The 27,101-nt window shown below is 38.2% G+C and overlaps 1 protein-coding gene across 1 annotated transcript in view; it reads right to left on the reverse strand.

Annotated features, from left to right (window-relative positions):
- Nucleotides 1-27,101, reverse strand: part of luzp2 (leucine zipper protein 2) — a 157,623-nt gene that overhangs the window by 35,994 nt on the left and 94,528 nt on the right. The window contains exons 4-5 of the mRNA XM_034116041.1: nt 24,396-24,477; nt 19,723-19,785 (exon numbers count right to left, since the gene is read on the reverse strand). Of these exons, the coding sequence (XP_033971932.1) occupies nt 19,723-19,785; nt 24,396-24,477 (145 nt within the window). The remainder of the gene's footprint in view (nt 1-19,722; nt 19,786-24,395; nt 24,478-27,101) is intronic.

Here is a 27,101-nt window from a genome sequence, read left to right on the forward strand (position 1 = left end):
TAAACATCCGTCTTATTGGCTGACAGGTACCTATCCTGTGAGCTGTGACAATGTTTAAAATAAACCTTCAGTCGGACACAGAGTTTTTGAAGATGGACATAAGCACATTTTTTCTTAAAAAATACGACAATTCTCAAGTGGTGGCTCACACAACAACCCCAGAGCCACCACTTGAGCCAGGTAAACAAGGTATGTAAATGTCAGTAAACTTCCAAGTTATGCGAATGTAAGCAAGCATAAATTACAGCTACGTTGACGTTACTTTGAATCGCGGGGGTAAGCTAAACCGTTAGCAAGTAGCTATAGCTAGCCAGATATATTAAATAAACACTTTGTCATACAATCTAAATGTTATGTTTTTTAGCGTTACCTGGTGATTTCAAAGAAAGCTCTCTGGAAAATGTTGACTTACTGTTCGACATGAAGCTTACAGTACACAGCTGATCCTGAGTCCTGTCAGTTAAAGTGTTTCATAGTTAGCTTAGCTAAGCATCAACCTAGCACTGAAATATATGGATGTTATGTGACAGAAAAAGTCAGCTGAAATGGTGGCATAGTTGCCACTGCTTTACGTGTCGACAGCATGTTTGAACGTATTTGCAGCAGTAAATGTGGCTGTTTGGCCACTGACGTTAACAACACCGGAATTTAAATGTGCAACCTCTTTTTGTGACAGATTTTTGCTCGTTGATACTATGGGTACTTGTAAATGTCTATAACTATGTAAATGTATCCTGTAAATATAATGTATGATGTCCTTTATTGTTTTATGTTTCATGTGGAACCTATATGCTGCAGGTCTCGCTTGAAAAAGAGATCTATGATCTCAATGGGACAAATCTGGTTAAATAAAGGTTTGAAATGAAATGAAATGAAATTATAATTCTTCTGAATGATATTCCTATTGACAGCTAGTTTCTATGTGAACATTATGAGATGGACAGCCAGAGAGAATAAATGAAAAACAGGTATGAAATACTATATGACAAAACAAGAATACAGTTTAAAAGGGGAGTGATTAGTAAAATATCCATATAGAAAAATCTGTTTACAGTTCTGTTTCATATGGGTGTTGAGGGATGTATCCATAGATCTCTTAACTTTGCTCTCAAAGTGCACCAGATTGATGCTTTTAACTTCAATATTTAAAAACAAATCTTCCCGGGGGAGTATGCCCCCGGACCCCCCTAGAGGAGGTGAGGACCCCCCTAGAAGAGGTTAGGTCCACAGTGTTTACAGGCTTATTTATACAATATGTGTGCTTATGCTAACATCATAAGACAAAAGTTGGTTCCGTGTTGTGTATAGTGAGAACACGCTAGAGTGAGGGGGGCCCCCAAGCCAAAGCTCGCTTAGGGCCCCCAAAAGTCTAGGGCCGGCCCTGGATCTAACAAGGAAGATTTGGAAACACACATCTCAGACACTGTAGGGAAGTCTGTCTGTCCACCCTTCAGAATCAGTGCCAGTCAGTGCTTTTTTGGCTTCAGTACAAGTGAATCAAGTTTGCATTTCTAGGAGATTTTTTGAAATCACAACATTTCCAAAAGCAATTATTGCTCATTGATGCTGCATTGATCTTATTTAGGTGGAGATAACACATTTATATATATTATGTTGCCGTGCTCTGATGATGGATCTGCTGCTCAATACAATTAGGTGACGAGATGGCTGTGAACCACAGGGACATTTTGGATACAGGACGAGTAGGGGTGTGTGCATCCACCAGCTGGCCCTTGATATCTACTTATAAATGATGTGGCCACATCCACAATTCTCCCTCTGTCTCATGGAACATGCTGACTGCTATGACAATTGCTCACAACACAGCTGCATCTGTATAGTTTGAATTAGCCATTTGTTTGCATGTTTTTACCACGCTTGTAGCTTCGATCCATACTGAAATATCTCAAAAACGATATGATGAAATATTGTAAAGATTGTAAGACTCTAGGGATCGAACTGACTTTGATAATGTCCTGACTTTTCATCTAACCACCACAGGGTTTACTGTTGTGTCAACCTGTTTGCAGGACTATAATTGGGAACACAGCAAAAAGCTGCATTCAGATCAAAAAGTGGCATTTTCTCATATACGGTACTTCCTGGCCTGTTTCTTTCCTTTGTGATTCAATTCTTACTCCCACACACCTGTACAGTGTGCTGGTACTCCAGCACATGGACTACATGCACACTGAGTAGAGGTAATGAACTGAGATGGCAGTTGTTGTTGTGATTCAGAGGCAAATCTGTCCGTGTATCAATTCCTCACAGTTGCACCTCTTCTCGACCCTACAGAAGGACCACCATTCGAGGACATGTAGAGTTGGCAGCTGTCATAGAAAAGTGACGCAGTTTAGCCCTGAGACATTCTCAGAGTGAAAATGAGATGCTCTGGAGCTTATGTGCCATAGCGCATTATTCAAATGTTGATACACTGAGCCACATATGTCGTATCGTGTTATTCCCGCAGCGCAGTCATTCTGCTGACCTGAAAATAAATGTCATATTTATATGTTGCTCATATTTTCTATTTAGAAAAATGCAATAGTGCACAAATGAGTTGGGAAAAGTATTTCTGTCAGCCTGCCACAAGGTGTTCATCACTGATCCTTGGCTTGTGCGGATGCCAACTTTGAATACAAATCACACGAGGGAATGATGGTTTGCTGGTAGCTTTTGGTTATTTGATGATTTTAAATGCACAATCATATTATATTCTCTTTTCACAATCTGATTGCAGGAGGTTAAATCATTGAATAACTCCAACTTGCTTGCTGGTACCATAAGTGACACGTGAAGGTGGAGCAAAGGTCAACCGAGCGCTGAACGTTGAAGAACTGAAGACACAGTGAGATAGTGTTAGTGGTACAAAAGAAAACACTATGTTAACCAGTTTAAGTATGTTAACCAGTTTAAGTACTAGCAACCAGTCAATTAAAGTAGAAATGCACTAAAGCACAGACAAATTATTTTCAAAATGAACATCATGCTCTTTAGAGAATACCGGAAATTAGTAATTGAGACCATAAACTCATGATCACGATGTTTACTGAGGAAAATATTGACTGAGAAGGAGGGTCTTTTTTTTCTAAACTTCTATACAATCAGAATGTTTACGACCAGTAGAGTCGCCCCCTGCTTGCTATGAGAGAGAATGCAAGTTTAACTTCACTTAGTGCCTCACTTATTAGCCCTGAAGGTTGCCGCTTGGTTTGTTGCCAAGTGTTCACAACACATGCCATATAATTGCAACTCTCAAGGGTTGATCTTTGTCTCTCACCATCCCCCCCATTTATGTCAAATAAAAAGCGAGATTGACCAAAAATGTAATAGAAAATCACAAACCATCTCAAGGACTTCAGAACTCAAAAATGTCTATCAGACTCAGCTCAGGAGTTTCTTTCACACATTAAAAAGTGCTGAAATGTCAACATCAGCAACAACACTGAGGGTGTTGATGCTTGCTGTCCATCTAGGTCAACTTTCACACCACTTGACACACATCACTGCTAGATCCTTTAAGCCTTAGTGTGAATTTACACCATCTGGGTTAGAATGCAGTAATGCACAGTTAATTTTGCCGCAATACATATTTTATGTCATCATTAAATTCCATTTCCGATGTTAAGATTAACACCTCGCGTGAAGCCTTTTGTCACAATGTTTAAATGACTCAAGTGCGATTTAGTACGACATTTTTTCTTTTCGCTGCAGAGTCACACTAGCCATGGCGTGCATATCTCTTGACACCTCTCAGCTGTACAAGCGAGGGACTGATGTCACAACATATTTCAGCTTAAAAGGTCAATAAGCTTCATCGTTATGACAAAACCAACAAAATGACAAGATGTTTATTTTGCCTCCCGCCTTTAATAGCGTTGGCATCTTCGTCGTAAAAATATGACTTCATTATTCATGTCAATTAAAGGCCACAATTAACTGCAACCATGAACCAAAACAGAGCCACTGTTTTCAGAGGAGGTTAATACAAGACACAGATAAGTAAATAGTCCTAAAATGAATCAAAAAAGCTATTTAGTCTTCAATGTAGTTTTAAATTACATGTTCAAGAGATTTATGTTTAGCAAACCAAATATAGAAGTGCTTATTCTTGCATCAAGGAGTGCATTAATCCTCCTTAGTAAAGCAAACAGTGAAAACAGAAGATAGCATCTGAGAATGTAACACTTAGCTGAACTATAGGAGCAAAAGCTTGTTGAATTGATTCTGAGGGCGCGGGGCTTTATTGGAATCTCAATACTCACTACTATTCATGTAAGAGGTGAGTTTTATCTTTGAATTCCTTTATTTCATATCATAATTTAGCTTTAGAAATTCACACAGCTCTACTACAAACTCTTAGCCTGCAGGCAGCAATCAGAATTTGGTGAGACCTTGAGAGACCACACAGTGTTTGGCATTGTAGAAATTGGTGTGAGAAACTGCTTTCAGCCATTGTTCGCTTTGTTTGGTTGCAGTGGTGGGAGTGTAGATTGATAATAATCTGGCAAAGTGGTGTCAGAGCTTTCTAGACTTCCCTTTCATTTGAACTTTCAAAGACTCCAACGCTGAACCACTGGGGTAAACGAAGGGGAATTATAATATTATGGACTATTTAGAGTGTTTTGATTTTAAGTAAAAAACAAAGTCCTTTGTTGTGGGTTCTTATTCATGTGTCCCGTGTTAAATATTGAGTTGTCAAAGTATTACAATTAATTATGTGCCAAAGAAAGCATTGAAAGCTTGTTTTCTCTATGTATAATAATAGGATCAAAAGTCATGGGGTCACCCAAAGTAGAGGGCCCAGCAACCTCTAGAATATTCCAAAAGCAGATACTTAAATTGACATAATCGCTCACTGCACCGAAGACTGTTTTAGAAGAGATTTAAATCATATAGACAATGTTTGCTGCTAAACCTTTCCCCTCTGTAATTGTATTTGACATCATTTATGATAAACAGGCTTCCAAAATACAGGTCTGTTGATGAAGCAAAATAGAGTTGGAAATGAAACAGGAACTTGGCTTGCCGTTCAATGTCAGCTCAGCTTTAAAAACCCTAAAAAATAACATTGAATAATTAACAGTAAATAATTCTCGAGGGAACTTCTTTTCAGCAAATCCCCATCTTTTCCTGACAATTAAAAACTGTTATTTATGAATGGCAGCTTCAGCAGTTTTAATCTCTTATTTAACAGATTTCCCCCCCTGGATCTTGGTCCTCCTTATAAGTTAAGAAATGCATTCCTATTATAAAACAAAAAACACATTCGATCTATTTGACATCCTCCGTCATATTTGAATGAGCAGATTCCACACAGAACATAATCAATTACAGTCTCTGTCCGTACTGTCCGACAGGCTTGTCTGCTTTTTTAAAGCCACATCGGAAGAAAATTGTGACGGGGCTTTAGCACTTATGTAGCTGTCGAACGCATCTTATAAATATTACAGGCATTAGCAAAGCAAATGTTCACTGTGGATAAGCTATTAAATATGACATGGCCCCAGACGTCTTACAAAGCATTTGGCGGCTTAAGCTAAACTCATCCTGGCAGTTTCTTAAGGGCTCTTCAGGTCAAAGGGGGAATTATACTTTAGTGAAAAGATTGCACTGTGTCATTGTGTCATGATTTTAGTTTTGTGTGTTTAGTTTTCGGTTGTATTTTGAAATTCTGTTCTCCCTGTGTCTGGTCTTCCCTCCTGTGTCTGATTGTCTCATTGTATTCACCTGTTGCCCCCCCCTGTGTTTCTGCCTCCCCTCCCCAGCTGTGTCCTGTCCTGTGATTACCCTTCTGTGTATTTAGTCTCGTCTTCCCTTTTGCTTGATGTTCGGTCGTCGTCTTTCTCGTCCATGTTACCCACCTGTTCCTGTCTGTAAGTGTGTTCCCCGTGCTCCCCGGCTTGCTGATGTTAAGTTGTTTCTTGTTTTTCTTTGTCATCGGCTTTTTTTTATTAAAGCTCGTTTTTTGTTACTAGACCTTTTGTCTTTTTTACTGCATTTGGGTCCTATTTTCCCCAATCCTGACAGTACGACCGAACCAGTATGGACCCAGCAGTTTTTTCATTTTCACAAGAGCTGTATGAGCTTGAGAACACTCCTGAGTGCATCTTTAATGAGTGGATGAGAGCCTCATCTAGAGGGGCCAAAGAGGCTGTCCCGTTGGGGGTCACACCGACACCTGTTCCACCGGGGTCCCGCCAACACCTTGTCCTGTTCCGTTGGGGGTCCCACCGACACCTGTTCCACCGGGGTCCCGCCAACACCTTGTCCTGTTCCGTTGGGGGTCCTGCCAACACCATGTTCTGCTCAAGTCCCTTCCCCGTCGGGGGTCCGGCCGCCACCAACTCCTGTTCCGTCGGTGGTCCCGCCGGCTACGAACCCTGCCAGTCCTCCGGAGCTGTCATGCTGCCGTCGTGGTCTTCCTGCCCGTGCTTGTGCCCGGCCCCCGGAGTTTCCCCGCCGCGGCCATCACCCCTTCTCTGCCTCTGTGCTGCCCCTGGGCCGTCCATCCGAACCCGTTCCCAAGACCCCCTCCACCCACCCTTTTGGCCCTTAGTCATGCGATTTTTTTAAGTACAAAATTAATGGATGCCTACTAAATGAGAAGCTAAATATCTAAATTGAGCTCATACTTTATAAACAACAACTTTATATTTCCTTCAATTCTGCCAAAGAGTAAAAATAACTCAGTACAAAAGCTTTTACTTTATGCTACACAGAAAATAATAACTACCATCAGTTCCCTGTTCTTTCAGACACACCACTGTATTATTATCATCATTAGGATATGCTTTAAGGGAAATATTATCCACATCCTTATTAGACCTGACCACATGCATCTGCTCAATCATTATAACCCTATATTCCTCGTTGAATGGCCTTTGAATGAGCAGCTGTGTAAGATGCTTGACAAGGCCTCAGGCTATTTCGAGGAAAAGAGATTAGATGAACTCTATTGATCCAGCCAGGGAAATTGGGAAGGGCTGGCGTTTCAAAGACGAGGAGAAATATTCCATGCGAAGTAGTCTGAATAACCATCAGCATAATAGGAGAGCTGCAGATCTCTGCAGTTACCCACCCACCTGAACACTAATCTTTTCTGGTCATTTATTTCATTGCCGTTCCTTGTATTTGTTCAAGCTGAATAAAAAAAACAAAAATAACAAAAGACAGCAGAACAATGTTATAAATCAGATGGAAATGATGGTGAGGCCTCTTACGCAGAAAGTGAATTATCTGACAGATTAATTGAAACACTTGAACTGTAACATATGAAGAACGCCTAGACAAATTATTATTCTTTCAAATTGAATAAATCAAAGTTGATATAAACAATGGGTGCAAGGCACTGCTTCCGTCACTCTGAAGTGAAGTAGTGAAACAAAATGTATTTTACTGTGATGTTTCCCCAACAGCTCTAAAAAGTTTAAACTGATCTGTAAGCGTGTGCCTTGACATTAAGTCCGTAATCAGATTATTACATCTTGAATTTTCCCATTAATATTTCAGAGTTGCTAAGGAAACGAGTCGACTGTAGCTCAAATGATGAAGAAGGTTACCGATTTATCATACAGCAGGTAGATCAAATCATTCATTAGCAGGACACTGAACTCTAAACGGCTCCCGAAGCTTGTGAAGGATAAAAAAAGGTCCTCTAGGTAATGGAAGAATCTAGACATGGTTAAAATAGACAAATGTTGGTTTAAGACATTATACAAACTATGGTCTCCAGGGTCAAAGCTGAACATTCAGTATAACACTTCCTGCAATAGCATAACATTTAACTTTATACTGAATCCACATCAAAATAAAGGTAATTTTGATGTGGATTGTGCTGGAAACTAGCAAATCTTGGAGCTATTAAGGACATTAAGGGACACATCTTTGAAGACAGCCTTCAAAAATCAATAAGCTATGGATGTGAGGGTAGCTTATGTACAATTATGTCATACCCTGACATACAAAACAATAACTATGTTTGTTCCATTAAGAGAAATGTTGATCATACTTTATTGGACCTAGAACAGTAACATCTGTCCTTATACTGATTGTGCCTATTGTACAATACAAAAGTACAATAACTTTCTTACTAGTCAGTCTAATGTAATTTAATGTTGTGGTAAAACACATAGTAAACACATTCAATGTACTAAACTGTTGCCAAGAGATGGAACAACAATTTCTGTAGCTGGACTAATTATGTAAATCATACTGCATCGCATTAAGTTCAGTGTGTCTGAGTTCCACTGCAATATTTGCAAGGAGAAAATAAAGGATAGAAGTGAATATTGATGTTATGTTACCAGGTATAATGGTGCTTCAGCAATACAATCTTAGAAAGTCATCAGCTATTGGCCAAATATTATACATTTTTAGAGGGAAAAAAAACAAGACAAAATGACTAATTAAAATCTTACAATCAAAAGGACATTGTGTGGTAATTTAAGGCGTATATCCTATTTGAAAAGGTTGTACACATACATATGGAATAATAACTTTTCCCCACTACCCCCCACTGTCTGCAGTTGAAGTTTTAAGCATGAAAGATTAGCACTGTTGGGGTTAAACATTTTCTTAAATCTACAATAACTGTTTTAATAGTGGCAAACACGAGTTGTGAACACAACATTGACACATCATGGAGGTTCAATAACTGTCAAACTAGGGGAGGAAGAAAGTGTGAAAGAACAATTTAGCACAGATTTTTTTACTTCCCACATTTCAGATGTGATAGATTTGCTCAGGATTAAATACATCTTGGTAGAGAGGGGCATGGTTAATAATTGATCACCCCTTCCTCCCTGGAATATCAATCTGCTCCAATTGGGGCTATAGCCTGAGTACACTAGAATGTGCAAACACTATACTGTGATAATTATCTTTTCATCAAATTAAAAGTTAAGAAAAGTCACATTGAAGTTTAGTTCAAGTACTTAAGGCAATTTGTACATCCTCCATCATCAGACAGTTACTCAATTTCATTTGTTCAGCCTGCAGGTAGAACAGGTGGGTAAAGTCACAATCTGAATGCTTGATTACCTGTTTATGTTTTGCAATTCTTTTTTTGCAGCTTTTAAATCTTTCTTCTCTACTTCCACAATGGGGGTCCATGTTCTCTCACCAAGGTTGCGGTCGAATTGTCAGTTTAGCTTAGGAACCTTCCTAACGGAGTGAAGTGACTCAGAAGTACCTCAGTGGCAGCCATGATAAGAGCTGTTCGAATTATTTAGACGATAGGAAAGGAGCTTTGAAACTTCCTTAATAACCTCCTTTAGCTTAGGAAACACTGAACCTTCCTTTACGAAAGGAAAGGAGAAAATGCTGCCCCACAATGCCTTGCGGCCGCAACCTTTACCGTCACACAACATTCGGCCGTTCACGGAAACAACCGATTATGACCGAGAAATGCGTATCATGAAAGTTACAGTGCTTGTTAAGCAATTTACAACTTATGTGGTAACTTGCCAAAGGGTGTTTGAACGCTCAACACTATAATAATCAAAAGGAGGAATATGAACGTTACTTTTTTTACTGAAATTACCAAATAAAGTCTCACAGTCTTTACTGAGCTGTATGAGGTTTGTTAAACTTGTTTGAATGGTGATATACATAGTGATAGATGTTCAGGACTAACACGTTTATAATAAATACATTTGTATTTATTTTAAGATCTTTTCATACAATCATACGTATTGGGATTCATGTGGATTAATACGTGTGGACCGGAGGGAGAGGGTGACAAGCATAAGTTTCACTTTCCTTTTTTATTTCAATTCGAACCTCGGTCATGAATAATATGTTTCTCTGTTATCCACGTTCATAAAACATAACACAACAACATAAGAGCACGGTGCAACGTTTCCTAGATGCGTTTACAGTAGTCCGCAGTTCTTATAATAATATGTAGTTTAGGCCATGTTCCCGCTGTATAAAAACATTTCCTTTTGAATTCTCCTATCCACTATTCCTTAACCCTGTGATGTTTCTCACAGAGGTCAAGGAATAGTACATAGGAAAAGACGATAGGAGCTGATTTTTGGACTATTCGACTGCAACCCCAGTCGCTAGAGTTTCAATGGTGGTGGTGATGGTTATCAGATACATCTTTTTTTTTCCCCACTCAAATAGAAATGAGTCACATGGCACACTTTGATAAAAGGAAAAATAAGAGTAAGTATATAATCAGCCCACCACTTTTGTTGAAACATTTCGTCTGTATAATGACAGGAAAACTTGCTTTGCAGGAAAAATGTTCTTTCTAAAATAATTTCTGATATCTTCACACAGTCCAGGTGTCGAGACATTGTAAAATTGAACGCCTTTGTAGCCACAGTGTTTTTTAAGAAAACCTCTAACTTCAATAAAGTAGGAAAAAAACACATTTTGTGAACACGTCAAAAGACATATCTACAGTCGCAGCCTTCATCACAGTTGAAGCATTTGGATGTATCTGAGCAAAAATATAGACAATACACTTTCTAGTGTCACAGCTGAATACCACAGAAAACCGGTCACTTGTCTGGAAGCAGAGGGCCAGAAATCAATAGCCATGGCAGGCTGTGAGGAATAAAGCAACGCTGCTAAGTGACAGCATGGCACCGCGACTCTGAACACAGGCCTGTCTTTACCTCCCTCAGACAAGTTTCTATGATTCAAGTTCAGCGCCAGTGCCCACGTAGGCATACGGATCCAAAAGGCAGTATTATGTGCAAAAACAGTGTGCAGAGTGACACAAATGTAATACGACTTCTAGAAGGAATACAAAGACTTATACATAAATGTAGGAGCTACCAGCAGGTGGCTGACTTACCCAGAAAGACATGCCGCACACTGCAAAGGAGAGAGTATGATTTTTCACGTCAAGTTCTCGCGAAGTGAAGAGAGAAGCATCTCCTTGATGGCTGCTGGCGTTGGTGGTAACTTGGTGGCTGATTGTTATTATGCTTTCACTGTGGAGCTGAGGGTCCACATGATCAGAGTTTTCCGACGGCTATTAAAATGCAACAATATATATAACTCTGAATCATCAAAGTTGTAAGAAAGCACCTCGCTCCAGTCAGAGTTCCTACTGTGCAAATAAGGGCATCGAACTCTACATCGCTGCAGGCGCTGATAAGGTAATTTGCAGGTCTAGACATTGATGTTAAAGCTTGAATACATTTGACTGAAAAGCATAGGTCTTTAGATGTCTTGGTTGCACTTTTAAATGATTATAATTAGTAGTTTGGGCCTGCTTCACAGTTAAATCAAGTCATTAAAATGCTTTTAAATCAACTATTAAATGTAACCTATGATTAGCTTTTAACCAAGCTTATCTTTTGATTTGCTTTAGATTGTCCAGCTAATGGCCACTTCAGGAACGTTTCCTTTTCAGTTTTGTTATGTAAGCTTTATACTGTAGGACTTATGCAGCTGCAATGAAAGGGAGACATCTGTATATGTGGGCTTCAGAATATTCCAGGCTGCAAAAGTTTATATAAACTGCTAGCTGCCATAGACAGAAACAAAGAAGAAGTTTGTCTCCTCTGATTGTCACGTATGACGCTGCACAGAAAATGGATCAGAAAGATAGACAACTTGACTATGACAGCATCCCAAGAGCTTTTGTGTGCAACAGCGAACATTTTGGGACAGCAAGGGCAGCTAAATGTAAGGCTATTTTGGTCGAAACAATTCAGTACATTGACATTGATTATAGATTAAAGACTTGTGTTTGTTTTTTCAAATACTGTAAGAACATTTTCAAACTAATATGACAATCCTAGGCTGTGTGAGTGAAATTCAGTAAGTGAGATATATTACCTGTAAACAAAAGTAGATACTATATTGACCTTTTCTCAGAAGGTTATTTGTCTTTATGTATATTACAGTACTTTGGCAGTGTTGGGAGGAAATGCAGATTTAATACAAGCCTCGGTCTCCTAGAGGAACACAACCTCATTTTAGTACGAGACACTGAACCAACACATCCTGCTTTCAGGCAAACCTGTCACTCCAGATCTCATTACAGACACGCTTTGGCAGGATTACTGTACTTTATGATTGCAATATTCTCTAAATAGCTTTTATTTCTCTCTGACAAACCACTACATTTGCTCTCTCTGTTTATGAACTCATTATTCATTATTCAAGACCCTATATAGAGCCATCAAAGGGAATTAATAAGGCTTATTTGCAATCCCTTAGCCCTTGGTTATCAGTTTTAATTTAAAGAAAATAAACATCAACACAAACATTGCAAAACTAAATAGGGAAGTTCACAATGTGACTCACCATGACCATCCCTTGCATAAGTGTTCATGCTGATAATTAATGAACAGACAACCCTGACAGGAAACTTCTCCAGCACACCAGCCTCTGCTATGGGTGACGCAGCCTAACCCAGATCACAATGAGACAAAAATCAACTGCAGGTATTATCCATATAGCTCAATCCCAAAATGTTTTAATCCTGAAACATGATTCTTACTTTATCTTTTATACATATATTAGCAATTCTCAAAATGTAAAGATCAATTTCCTAAGTGTTTGTGTTTTATAGACCCAGGCTTTTAACTAATTCTGCTAAAGAAACCAGTGAATGGCATATACATTACTCTCTCTTTGTGCAGCGATAAATAAAACAAAACTGGCTTCTTTGCACTAAGCAAATAACATTGATCACTTGATATCTGATGAAGGCCACTATTCACCTTATCTACAATTCAGCATGTTCCCTCAATTAATAAAGAGAGAGAAATTAACCTTAGCTATTTGCTTCTTTAATAATTGATTTCAGCGTTGCACGGAGGAGGGACAGTTCCATTCTCCATTAAGAACAAGCTGCCTGTCAATGTCAGGGAAGCATAAACGGACTCTTTATTTCTGTTAAACTGTCCACTCAGTTATATAATCTAGCACATTACAAATGATGTTTGCCTGATTCCAATTAAACTATTTTCCTGTCTTCTTTGCCACACTCAACATCAAAGGAGCAGCGAGACCATGTTAGCAGTTGTCAAAATAAATTAGCAAACACTAATATAGATTTATTTAGTCCTGGACACTGATTGACAAGCAGAGACGTGTCCACTACAAATCACGTCTAAACCCTGAGCAACATTCGATTCCACGCTAAACTGTCCAATGAATTGATCGGTGTGTGTGTGTGCTTTTTGAATTCACTGACAGGCTCTCCCAACCTGATCTCAGCGCAGGGAGAATCAATGTTGCGCGAAGACAGCGCGGAGATCGGAGCTGTTTTGGGTACTGGAATCTGAAATATGAACATGATGTCATGAAAATAAATAACATACTCTCAGCATGAAAAGAAAAAGAAAAGAGGAACCAGCAGGATGGGCAATCCTCATACACATCATAGTTAGATTTTCCAATTGTAATGCTTATTGATAAAGTGTAAACCCTTAGTCAAAGTTTTATGATACTGATAATAGCTTCATTAAAAGTATTTGACTTATCTTTAATAAGGTTCAGGTAGCGTGTGTTTTGATTTGTTTTTGGTATTCTTGCCGTTGTCAGTATATTACAAACATTTATTTCTTGATTCCCAAGCATGTACATTTTAAACCTGACCACTGCTTTGAACTGGGAGTTGTCTTCGATGTGTAACGGACCGTTAAAATCTATTATTAGTTTCGTTTTTTCACTCATACAGTTTCTGGATGTGATATTTATTGTGTTACTTGTACCTTGTGTTAGCATATTAGCATAGCAACCAAAGACAAATGGATAACATGTTCCAATTTTATTTACCTCTAAATAAAATGCCCATAACATCCGAGATTCTGGACTTCAGTGAGAATAGTTGTAATGAACTATGATGAATTCTAGTGGATATGATTTTTCATGTAACGTCAGTGTTTTTCACAGTACATCATGAGTCATCATGCAATTTCCTGAAGCTTCAGCTTGACTGTTAGCTCACCTTTCAAAAGGCAAACAGATGAATCAACATGTCAAAATATGCTTCTTTCACATTTTTAAACTCAAGCTAGAGGGAGATAATGGTCATCATTTTGAATTCACATCACATTAATTTGTTCCAGAGTTCATACTCAGTTCACAATAATGTCACGGTTGTGTTATTGTAGTATTGAGAGCACAACATGCACAGATGCCTGCATCAGTTACGGGCTGCACAGATCTGTTTCCACATGCTGCAGGGGCCAACATGACCTTTTATTCTACAATGTTGAGTTTAGATAAGAAGGAACTGACTGTACATCATTTAACCATGAAGCCAGACTTCTAGCAGTGGTGTCTTTCAGGTCTTTGTTTGAATCTTAATGGATATATTAAAATTCTCATACCTCTAAAGAAAATCAAATAAACACAACTGGGAATTTGAACATTTCTCTGTGGCTAACCCTTCACAGTGTGTGGAGCAATGGATCCTGTTAGCATAGGCAGGAAAGACATGGCTTATTCAAGTCAATTTGTTTTGCCTCCACATGCCTCAAAGAGGTGATGCATCCTTTACATGTTCGGATAAAAAAACATGCTAACTGTGTATTTTCACCAGAGTTAATGCACTTTAATATATCATTGCCATCTAACTAAATCTTTATCATTAACAATAAACCCTGTCAGCCTTGCTGGTTGTCAAGTCCACCATTGTTCTCCTGACGTAACAAGTCTGGCCTGCTGTGCCTGATATGTGAACACCATCGATCAGTTTCCACATCGCCTGTCTGTCCAGTGCAAAAACAACGACATTGTATGCCATGACACGTCTCACTTTATTTCAATTAATCCTACATTTATGTCAGCTCACTTTGCTTTTAATGCTTGTCAGCAATGATATGTGTGACATTACTTTTGATAGAGTCCTTTGGGGGCCTCTTTGTGTTAATTCAGTGGCTACTCAGTTGTTGAGAAATATACCATTGGAGTAGCGAAGAAGCCGTTTATTCTCAAGGCAATATTGACTAGAAGCTTAGCGTGTCGTGTGGAGTAACAACGAGAAAAATAATTATTTTCAAAGTTGTCTTTTCCATTAGACAGAAAACACAGGCATTAACTGCCCAAATATTAATGAAAGCCACAGATATATTCAATGTCTGTGACTGTGACTCAGAGAGTACACACTTTTAGAATATTCAATTTCCTTTCTCATTTTATCCGTGCTTTGGTGACAATTTGAAGTACTTTAAATAACAATAAAACTAATAAAAAATGACTAACTAACATCTATTTAATGTGTTTTATTTTTAGTAACTTTATGGCATCAATAAGTGTTTTTTATATTTAAAGAAAAAAGTACATGACTTGCTAGACTATAATATTATATTAACTGCAGTATATTTTTCTTTGTCCTGTTCAACACTCACACTGATGCACTTTCCATTTTTGCCTACTCTCCTTTCTTGACTCTTTATTCCAGTAAGAGTATCACTAAGAGATACTGAGAGATCCAGTAAATGCCCTGATGCATGATATTTTTTAATGCCGTTTAGCCGGTGAAATTACATCAGGAAGACATGAAACGAAGAAGACAATGATGGGAAGCAATTTTAGACAAAAAAACATCAGCATCAGCAGCGAGTAGCTGAGTGCGTGGAAAAGCTGTCCATTATAATGCTCGGTGAGAACCTGATGAATCCCAGCAGGATCCAAATCAGTCTACAAATCATTCTCCATCAAAACACGCATAAAAGGCCCTGAAAGCAAATCATTGATGATGGCTCCACAGCTGTAAAGCTTCCCTCTGACACCACCACGCAGTTCACAGTTATTTGCAAATAAAAAACACATTTTCAAAGCCGATGTAAACAAAGAATATGGTTAGCTTTACATATGTTCCTTTCAGCTCTATCAGGGAGATATTTACAGACTCACAATTCTGAGTAATGTTATAGCATTAGAACCATACAGGACGTGAGTTTAAGCTACTATAGATATGGCAGTTTATTAGATACGATAAATGAATAAAGTCTAAGACACAGGGGTATCTCCTCTTGCACTTTATGCATCTCTTGTATCATCTCTTGCACTTAATAAATACTGCACTCTAAAATATCCCTAACACTAGAACCGCCAATCGGGTCAATTTGACCCAGAGCTGTTTTTTATTGTGTGTAACTTTTTTTCAATAAAATATTAAAGTCTTCCAGTCCGTGACTTTTCCTGAAAGTGTGTTATGTAGCACCCTATGTTGTTAAAAATTGTCAATATGAAGTCAGATTGAAGAAATCGCCCAAAAAATGGCCATTTATACCTATTTCCGCCCAGCGGGTCATATTGACCCCACCCCTTTTCATATAAACATGACGTGTTGCTATAGCAACGCCTTTTGTCTACTGCGGTTCCTTATAGATTGAGAGAGAGAGAGATAGATGGATAGATATATTGATAGATAGTTATCTAGAGAGAGAGAGAGAGATAGAGACAGTCTGTAGTGAAGGAGTGCGCTCCCGCTCACGGGAGACTGCTCGCACTGTGCTCCGCAGCAAACAGCTGTGGGGCGAGTTGAAAGTACGTTATGCTGGCCGCGGTGTCTAAATAATGCTTCCGGGCCAGCGGGCCATTTATAATGTCGAGCCCTGAGAGTCCACAGATTATATTGGTATACGTTTCATCGCTGTGCGATCAAAACTCACTGTTCAATAAAAGAACATTTTACCTTGAAAATCAATGCATTCTAATAGCGGGTCAATTTGACCCAGGTGGCGGTTTTAGGTATAAAAAATCTCTGGCGGTTCTAGTGCTAAGCTTCCCTAAATGAACATAAAATAAAAGCTGCTATGCATTCACACCTTTTTATATTCAAGGAAATACGGGAGCTAGTCCCAAGTTATGCACTGCTTCTTGAACTGCAATGTATCAGGACATAGAAACCAAGCTCATAATATTGTATAATATATACATGCTTGTCTGTAGGAAACAGTTTTGTTTATTTTAGCTTAGAAAACATGTATAAAGTTCTGACTTCCTTTATGACAAATAATAATAAAGGAAACCAATTGTAAACTAGTAGTATTGTATGAAAAAGGAAAACTATAAATGTGCAGGAACCTCACGTTTAACATTACGGCAGCATTTGTTATGGTGATATTCAATCAAAAATAGTGTATGCCTTTATTCCTTTTCTTTGAAGCTGCAGACCAGTCGAGAGCATGCAGTCGGACTGAGAATAGAATATTCTGCTGATGATAATGCTTTAACACTCCTGACCTTTGAGTTTGTGCAAGGTTTTTTTTCCGTATCTCACAAGTGTATCAGATGCGGGGAAATGATTCTCATGATTCCCTGCATGTAGCCACTACAAATGTCAGAGTGTCACAGATGTCAGAGAATTTCCCAGATGTCTGTTGACTACAAATGACCTCACTGTGATTACAAAGGCCCTCACACCAACAGAGACCAAGATAGGTACATTTGGAATAGAACAAGTCAAACCTCAAAATGTCAACAATGATGCACTCGCATGACAGGGGGGGGGGGCAATGGGTCTATGAAAGATGCTTTCCGTTTGTACTCCTGCTCTTTGCCTCGTCCAGCGGCCTTTTAACTAATATCAGTTACTAACCTTAGTGCTACTTCACCTGGTGTGCAAAGGCATTACCATGGCATTTCCACCAAAAACTTCTGTTTATGTTTCCAATCTGTAAATAACATTTCAGTTCACTCCAATTCAGGTCAAATTCTTGGCAACGCTGTTTGCCAGCTCTTTGAATTGGAGAGATTAGTGGGTACATCAACGAATGACTTATGGTAATGAGGTTTGGCAGAAAACTAAAATGTGTGTGGCAAATATCAGAGCAAATTTCCTTTTTACGCCGCCCTGTCAGTGTTTTAGCACCTGTTCTATTTCAAAATAAGATGTAATTTAAGAGAAAAATAAATCCCTAATTGTTAATTACAAAGACAAATCATGGCTTCTTATATGAGTCATTGAGTCTGTAAAAGCTTCTGCTCCAGAGTGTTGCCTTCATGTGCTACTTCCGACTGTGAAAATGACTTGATTCACGTGGATTTGTCTCTACATTTACCTCTGATTACCCCTTAGAGAGTTACACACGCAAGAAACATTCCAATGGGAAACATTCACAGACACCCTGAATTAAACCGCAAATTGAGATGTTACTTTTTAATCGATCAATGAAAAGGATTCAAGGCCTATCCACTTTAGAACCCATTTTATTATATTTAGTTTTTTGTCTGACAAGTATTTTGAATAAGTTTTCCTTTCAGATGTGTCCATTCATTCGTCGTTAAAATATTTTTGTATTCATTGCTCCTCTCAGCATTCAATCATAGCCTGAATACACAATCTGGATTTCTCTATAGAGATTCTGGTGTGCAATATTATATCTATTATATCCATCAGTTATACAATGGCTGTCTTTGTGGTTGATATAGTCACCTGAACTTTGCCAGAACATATTACAAATGCAAATTAGTGTTGAACTTCTCAGTCAATGGAAGAAATTAAAGAAAAGCGTTATATGCAACTGATAGATCCTTAACAATAGGTTTGTTCAATATTGACAAGATAGCGGCTTCAAAAGAAAGCTTACATCAGCTGCAGCCATCTTGTTTTTGAAAATGCCTCGACAGCTCTCTTATTTACAGCCTTTGCCTCAGACATGCGCCCTTATACAGTAGATACATGGTCACGTATCAAGTTGCTGGAAATCTTAATTGTTATTGTTTGTCTGGTTTCCATGCAAACAATATAGCGATGACTGAATGATAGCAATGGCAACATATTAATAATGTGCAACAAAAATATATACTGGAAAATAAACACAATAAACACCACAGTGGGAAATAAAGGACATTAGGGGCCTATGATATTTGAACAACAAACAGAAAATCTTAGCTATGTATATTTGTGAAATGCCAAATGTGCCATGTGTTCCTGAAGGAAAGTTATTTTCTAGCTAATCATTATTAAGTGGCTGTCGCTGCATGTTTTATATTATTTTTTCAAAGTACTGGTCTGCACAAGTTTTATCTTGACAATTTTCCTATGTGTATTGCTGACACACAAACAAAAGATACCAATGGAAACATCCAACAAGAAACCTCTTTAAAAAGCTGCAGCAGATGTAGCTCTGCAGCATTTAATGGGCTGATGTTGTTTTGATGTTGTTTTTTTAGTATTTTATTCAATTTTTTTCACAGATAACAAGGCAGATAATGTGGTGTCACAAATTCAGTACAGTTACAATGGTATTTGCCAGCAGAACTTTTTTTATTTTCTCTAGCTGTCTAAGGAATCAGCGGTAAATGTCAGGCTTTGGTGTCAGCCCCTCAGAGTCAAACAGAAAAAAAACTTTAGTTTTGACAAACTATACTGCACTGATGTTCAACAATCAGGCAGTGAGAAATCCAGTGCAGAGGAAGAATAGAATAAGCCGATTTCTCAACCAACGCAAGCCATGACAGTCTCGATAACAATCATGATCACAACAGACTCCAGTGTTTGCAAAGTGCACGCTCAAACAGACACATTTTTGCAAGTGAATGTCCACCTCTGATTAAAAGCTACTAGCTCTCTTCTGGTCCCTGGAGATATTCAGAGGGCATTTGGCAAACAGATAATCATTACATGACATAGAGGTGGTCAAAGTGGGGAAAGTGGGTTCCTGATCGGTCAATTGGAGTAAATTCTTCCTTTATGGCTACATATGCATCTCTTAAACGCACTAACTGAGAATACATGTTGTTTAAAGCAGGGTTCAAACTAGCCTAAATGATGCTTTGATGACTCACCTCTTGCTGTAAGTCCTTGATGATTTTGGTTTTTTTCTCCATCTCCACTTTAAGAAATTTGATCTGAAAACAGAAACAGAAAAAATATCAAACTCAATCCCCCACTTCATTGTTTGTTTGTTTTCCATTCAGTGAACATATTTAATGAAAGTCATGGAGGCTGAGCATCACCGCTTTAGCAGGAGCTGTATGGGAAATTAAGTGCATTGAACTAAAGGGATTATGACAATGAACCAAAATCAGTGTCCATACATGATTTATTGCCTTTACTTATTAAACGAAAGGTAGGCAATATTTTATTATTGTTATTCTCAGCAAAATCCCATAAAATCCTGAACTATCAAAGACAACAGGATTTGGACACAACATGTGTTTTGTGTAATATTAACAGACTTGTGATTTGCTTTGTGCTATTACTAATATTGATGAATATTTTCAATGTACAATGTTGTACAGAAATAACACATTTAGTTCCCTTTTTGGTCAAATCAAAGTGACATGTTTTCCTCTTCCATGGAGGCACCCCGGGTAACTAGATCAAACCGGTTGAGTCACATCCCCAAGCAGAGGGCATGATATAATCAAAGGTCATGTTCAGTCACTGTCACTGCCCCCGAGAGTAGTAACACAATAATTGAAACATATAGAGAGAGCAAAAACATCCTGATGCAGCATTTAGTTTGTTCATAAGGTATTAAATAACATACATTAAAAAAGCCTGTATGCATTAGCTGAGTGAACTGGAGGCTTGAGATGAAGCCAGTGGAAGTTGCAAAGACAGTGTTAGCACTTGATTTATTGTCTTTAATTTAACCAATACGAGCAGCGCTGGTACGTTTACATTGATGCAGTATATTCAGGCTCCAACCATAATTGAACACTGTTTCTTATAAACTGACAGTAACCCGGAGGCCCCCTTGCTGTAGTGAAATTTTAATACACCGTTTTTAGCTGGCCACCCATCAAGGCTTAAAGACTTTTTAACTCTGATGGAAAACCTGTCACATATTAAATTCCTCTGGTGTCGTACAATCTGAGTTTAGCATAACAAGTGTCCAGAATCGTCTCATCCGGGGCTCTCTGAATGCGGCACATATATACGCTTAGGCATTTATTCCTACAGTGAGTGACTACCGACTATCCACTGTGTGCCTGATTTAATAGCCCATATGCTTATCATTTCAGAGTGATATCTTTGTTTATGCCTTTCATCCTGAGCTCAGCATGTCTTGCTAGTGCAGGCCTGTGGCTTGTGTTTTTACAGTTAGACGGAGGTTCAAACACTAACTGCAGATGGCAAACTGCTGCCATGGGCTACCGTACGTAAAAATAATAAGGTGTGGGATAGATAGGCCAAGGTCTTGTCTTTCTTTCTTTTCTCTTTTGGAAAGACCTTTTTTTGTGTTGCATGTCCTTGAGAGAGGTCATCAAGATAGTGTGGAGGACAAAAAGGAAAAGCTTCATGAGGCTGGTGACCTCATAACAGGTGTGTACCCTAGGGAACTGTAAACTAAGCCTCACCAGTTGACTCATATCCCAAAGCAGGGTGAGATAACATCAAAGTTTACGTTTGAGCCTTTCAGTCACCGCCAGAGCCCTCAGGAACAGCTCGAAAAACAAATACTGGTGCAGCATTTAGGGATCGAAAGAGAGATACAACAAAACAGCATTACAGCATACTAGGTAAGTCTGATGAATGAAGCTATTGTTTGTATTAGTTATTATATTTGTTCAGCCATCAAAATAAGTTAATTCTACTGTATCTCATGTGACATGTACATAATAGGATTTGTTTTTCACTGATTCTCAAGTCAATGTATTTAAAACCATTTGAATATTGATTAGTAATTTGTGTGTGTCAGATGACATATTCTATTGGATAAATGTTTTTTAATTAAGGACTCTAAACTGAGAAATTGGAGAGTAGCTACAATAAATACAAATATTTATGCACAGAACAAAAACGTCCTGATGCAAAACACTGTCTAAAAAAGAGATTGGCTTGAACCGTATTGCCCATCTATCGGCACATATAACTTATTTTCTGTCTGCTGCTTGCTGTTTGCTCTTGGTACAAAAAACTATTTTTGGACCATCTCTCTTGAGTTCTTGCAAGTCCTGTTTTCCCACTGAATTTTATGTGGACATGAGGAATCTAAACCAGATACAGCATTTCATTGTTCTATTGACCGTCTGTGGCATTGTATATGCTGCAGAGGTGTTCCTTTCCATTTGGAATCTTAGCAGGAGGGATAAATTCCATTTAACAGAACATAAATGTCAAACTCAAATCATAAAACCGAGCAACTGGGATTTGTCACCATTTTAGAAATTGGCAACAATGTCCCTTGAAATGTTAGAGTTATATTAATGATGTGCTTTGATTGTTTATTGTTGTTGCCAATGAAATCTCACGACAGTGCATAAGAAGCCGGGACTATTACATTTCATCTTTTTATTAGCATATACTGGACATCCCAGAACAACTCCAGCGCTACTCTATAGCTTTCTTTGCAGAACAACAGGCTTCAGGGTGATTTGTTGATAAGGAGTTGTGTTGCAGAATAAGAGGAGGTCTATCTGGGACACACATGTTGGGCAATAAAGTAAGATAGAGCATATGCATAGACACAACTTTAAGTAAAACCAAACATCTACTGTACAGTACAGACTAGCTGAGTACAATGTATGTTAAATAGGTTTGTGTTTACACCGGCAACATATGTTAAACAATAATGTAGTGAGAACTTCATGCTATAGGTACTACAGTACCATGACTACACAACAGTCAATTGTTTGGAGTAAACCCATAGACTGTATATATCAAATGGAAAAAGTCGCACAGGAACTCTCTACACAGTCACTAGTTGCTTTGTTCAGTATAGTTCGGATGCCAAGAGTTTGTCGCTATCTTGTTTTTGTTTTTTTACAAGCAGTGACACAAGAGGGTGGGGCTAAGAACCACCAAAACACATTTTTTTAGGCAACTCACATTTTTACAATTTTTATAAACTAAAAAACACAATCTCATAAAGTTGATATTCAAAGACAAAAACAAGAACAACACTGGGGAAGTAACCTGTCAATCACAAAGTATACGCTGCTGTACGGTCTATTTTACTCTCTATGGGACTAACATTTGCAAAATAAACATCATGCTGTTAGAAGGATATTTGAAACCATAAATTAAGACCTTACATTGATGTTTACAATAAATAAAATGAGAAGTAAGGTCATTTTCTCATAGACCTCTACACACTTGCACTGCTTTATGCAACAAGAGAAGTCGACCCCTGCTGGCCTGAGGAACAAATGAAGGTTTAAGGCGGTTCTAAATGCTTTTTACAGAACCGGAAACTGTAGGCAAACAACTTTCATTTTGATGATTTGCTACATTTGTCAGAGAGACAAAGTTTATCTTAATTATTTGCACTTGTGTCTGCTTTCACTATAGAAAATAATACTGGGGCTCGGATAGTAAATCAAATAAGTCACAACATATTTTTAATGACATTGTTATATATTGTTAGCAATATGATTATCTTGCTACACAGCATTTGAAAAGGCCCTAAAATATAATTAGTATAATGACTGGAAACAAAAGCAAACATGCTTTTATGGACAAATGTAGGCTGTGGCTAAGTGGTTAAGTGCGCTAATCTTCAGATCATGGAAGCAATGGTTCAATCCCCACTGTAGTCAGCATGCCCCTGTGTCCCTGGGCAAGACACTTCACCCCAAATTGCTTCTGTAGGGATTGGCCACACTATTTAATGTATATAAGTTGCTTTGGGTAAAATCGTTCAACAAGTGACATGTAATGTAATGTAAACATAAACTTAATACACAACATAAATAAATATATACATATATTGACCTATTCAATGTGCAATAATTAACATAATCACTTCAAGACATTATTAATTTGGTAATTTAATTAGTTTCAGTCATGCACATTAATAACTCTAAAGACCTAGGTCAAATCCTTAGAGCTATGAAGATAGTGTCATCTGCATAAACACAACCACTATTTTATTAATCATTACATTTAAAATTAATGGATCTGAAATTATAAAGTTAATAGCTCAATTAGTCATCAGGTTAAGCTGACAAAACATGAACCTGTTCCCACTGGAAACAAGTGTTAATGTTCAGCTTTTATATGATTCCTTCAATATTAAACTCAATATATTGACTTCAGAGACTATTGCTCCAATTTCAATACATCACCTTGGGCTTTGAGTTCTTCACCATTTTACTGAAATTATAAAGACTTTGTGATTAATTTAAATTATTTGTGTAGTGTATTGTGTATTATTTGATAGTGTTTAAGACCTGTGTGGAATATAAAGCAAGGTGTCAGTGTATTGTGCAGCAGAGATAGATAGGTACAGTGGATACTGTAGACAGTGGGATTGATTGATGGATAGATAAGAACATGTTCTTAGGTTATAATGCCTTTGTCTGTTCTTATCAAATATTTCTGCGTGGGTGTCAGGGTAGGAGGACACAAAGATTTCTCTTTCAATTTCTGAGAGTTTCAACTAATGATGTATCAAGGAGGCGAGAGAGTTGGCTGGGTAATGAGTGTGGATAACGGGGGGGCTGTGTGACAGGTGACGGCGCTGGTTAGAGGAGATAGGATGTTGACGGTCAGGTCAGCTCTCTCTTACCGTGGCCTGCTGCTTCTCCGCTCTTTCATTGGCCTCATCCAGCTGCTTCTGCAGGGCGGTCTGGAGGGACTTCATCTCCTCTCTGTCAAGTGGGAGGGAAGGGAGAAACACCCTGTTAGCAGACCCTGCTCGCACCATCAGCGGCTTCGACCACACTGTCACACACAAGCTTTTCTTTTAAATACCACTGAGGAGAGTCCTTTTGCACAGACACTCAGTAAGGTAATTTCACGTCATAGTAGTAAAGAAAAAAACAGAAGGTGCATTTTTGACATGTTATGAAAAAAATGAAAAGTTGGAAGATTGCTGACAGGTTTTCCGTCTGCATAGACCCATATAAATAAACGTAGACATTATAGCAGTTTGTGAAGAAAATCTAAATACTGTAAATTCAAGTGTCAACAATCAGAAAGCACTCAATTCAATATGACTTTTATCTTTTAAATATAACAATTGTGGCTATACCTTTTCCCAGTAGGAAAACTGATGCAGTAATGCAAACAGTGGCACCTTATTTACAGTGTAATTAGGTAATGCAGATGATGTGTACCGGTAGCTAAACTGACTGCTAAGAGTGCTAACATTTCCTTTTTTTTATTTGCTAAATTCCATTTAGTTTATTTGAATTGATTGTCTTTGGGCAATTCTTTTAATTTTGCTGTCAAAACAATATTGTTTTGCAATATTCTTCACATAGTTTAACATTTATTTATTATCCTTTAAAGTTCCCCTGTTTGGATTTAACGGTTCAGCTGCAGAATTTTTTTTTAATGTTGAGTTTTTCTTTTCTCAAGATAAAGTACAGTTTAACGACCAAGAAGGCAAATATCAATAATGGTAAAGGTTATAGACTTAAGGTCAATAATGCGTTAAAAAATATATATAAAGAAAACATAGTGCTTCACACTGATTTAATGCATTCTGTTTGAAGGCTGGTGCTGCATTCTTTATGCACTTAACATAAATGTTAATTCTTGGTATGCAATGTGTATTTCAGTATGTGGGCAAGGGATGTGGGTCAGTAGTTTCAAAAACGCTTGTAGAAATCACACCACGAGGAAGCCTAGCTATTTTAGAGGTAGCATTTGATTTACTGTTTCCATGCATGGCTGTACGTTCAAAAGTCCATGATGCGTTTGTAGTCTGCCTCTGATGTAGTCAAGCGGCCAATGTTTGTATGGAAAGGGTGGCATTGCATTGCATTCCAGCTATATACACTCTAGGATTTCACATGCCAATGGACTTGTCTCTTGGCATAAGTTCAGCCGAGCAAATATTTTTCTTTACAGCGACCAGCCAACCACCACTGCCACGGAATTTCATTTCTTCTCTCATCTCCTGCATCCAAGGCTTGGAAAAATTCAGATCAAAACTGCCCAAACTCACAAAAAAGGGCACAGTAAATGAGACTCTAACATACCTTGAAAGCAGAGAAGTGAGCATAGAACACAATACTTCAAATAAGCAGCAGGTTAAATCACAGCGGAATTCCTTGTTACTATTTTTAAACCTTAAAATATTATTTTGTTGCCGTCTGCATCTAGTCTTTTTGTAAATATGTGTTGCTGCATTACAGTTTGTGGTAAACGTATTTTCTGAAACCAAAACCAATCAAATGGCTGTTAAGGGTTGTCAAAAATAAACGACTTGCAATGAATCACCTGTCTGCATGCACCGTGATTGAGTCAGCTAGTAATCACACTTGGCAGATATTGAACTCCAAAGTTGGATTAATAACATTTTAAAGAAAAATTGCAGCTCTCAACTGCTAGCTAAGCAGCATCGAGCCAAGCTGCGGCTTTATGGTTTTTAGCTTCATGACATGTGAGTGCTGCCGTACACTGGTGATAGGCTATTGATTGGCTATCAGGATACTGCACACAGAAGGTTGGACTTCAATCAGGCTGACATTTCAGAGAGCATGAAGGCCACAAATGACTCGTAATCATTAAAAGTCTCACTACACACAGCATTAATCAGACAATCCTAACTGGTGAAGCACTTTAGGTAAACGCTTTTCCAGCTTGCCCGCACAAAGATAAAGCAATACATCACAGACATTTGATGTGCTTTTTCACAAAAAGCAGACAGGCAAATTATTTTCGAATATACAAGAAGGATTTATGATTGGATTATGCATTCTCCACCTGCTCCTTTATATAGTGCCATGTGAAACAAACAGCAACACCTTAAAATAACCAACATCAATAATAGTAACTCAGACATTGTTTAACGCTTCTCTCTACTGCACAAGTATGTGATCCAATATGAACGCTTTATTTTCCACCCATGGTGAATCAGTCATTTCAACTTGGCAGACGTAGCAAAATACTGCAACTCCCATGAGCTAAGGTCCCAGACCAGAGGTAGAATTCTAGCAATAAGGACTTTAACAATGTTTTTCCTCAGTGATTGGATGTTGGTTGATGAAATGCACCTTGGGAGATGCAGTAAGTGCTTACCAAAAATGTTTTAAGAATCCCTGGCTTCTACCTTTCTTTTTTTATGAACAAACTAGTACATTTTCTAACACATTTGTTCATCTTTTGCACTGATGAGTTAACCAGGAGAGTTTCATGCCAACCAAAGCTATAGAAGGGCATCTCTCATGTAAAATACTCATGTTACGTTGATGGCAAAATAACTGGAATTATGACTTTACGATCCAGGGGTGCTCAAAGTAGTTGTTACTTGATTTGAAGAGTT

This window comes from Trematomus bernacchii, unplaced genomic scaffold (assembly GCF_902827165.1).
Source record: "Trematomus bernacchii unplaced genomic scaffold, fTreBer1.1, whole genome shotgun sequence".
In the NCBI taxonomy this organism is placed as follows: Eukaryota; Metazoa; Chordata; class Actinopteri; order Perciformes; family Nototheniidae; genus Trematomus; species Trematomus bernacchii.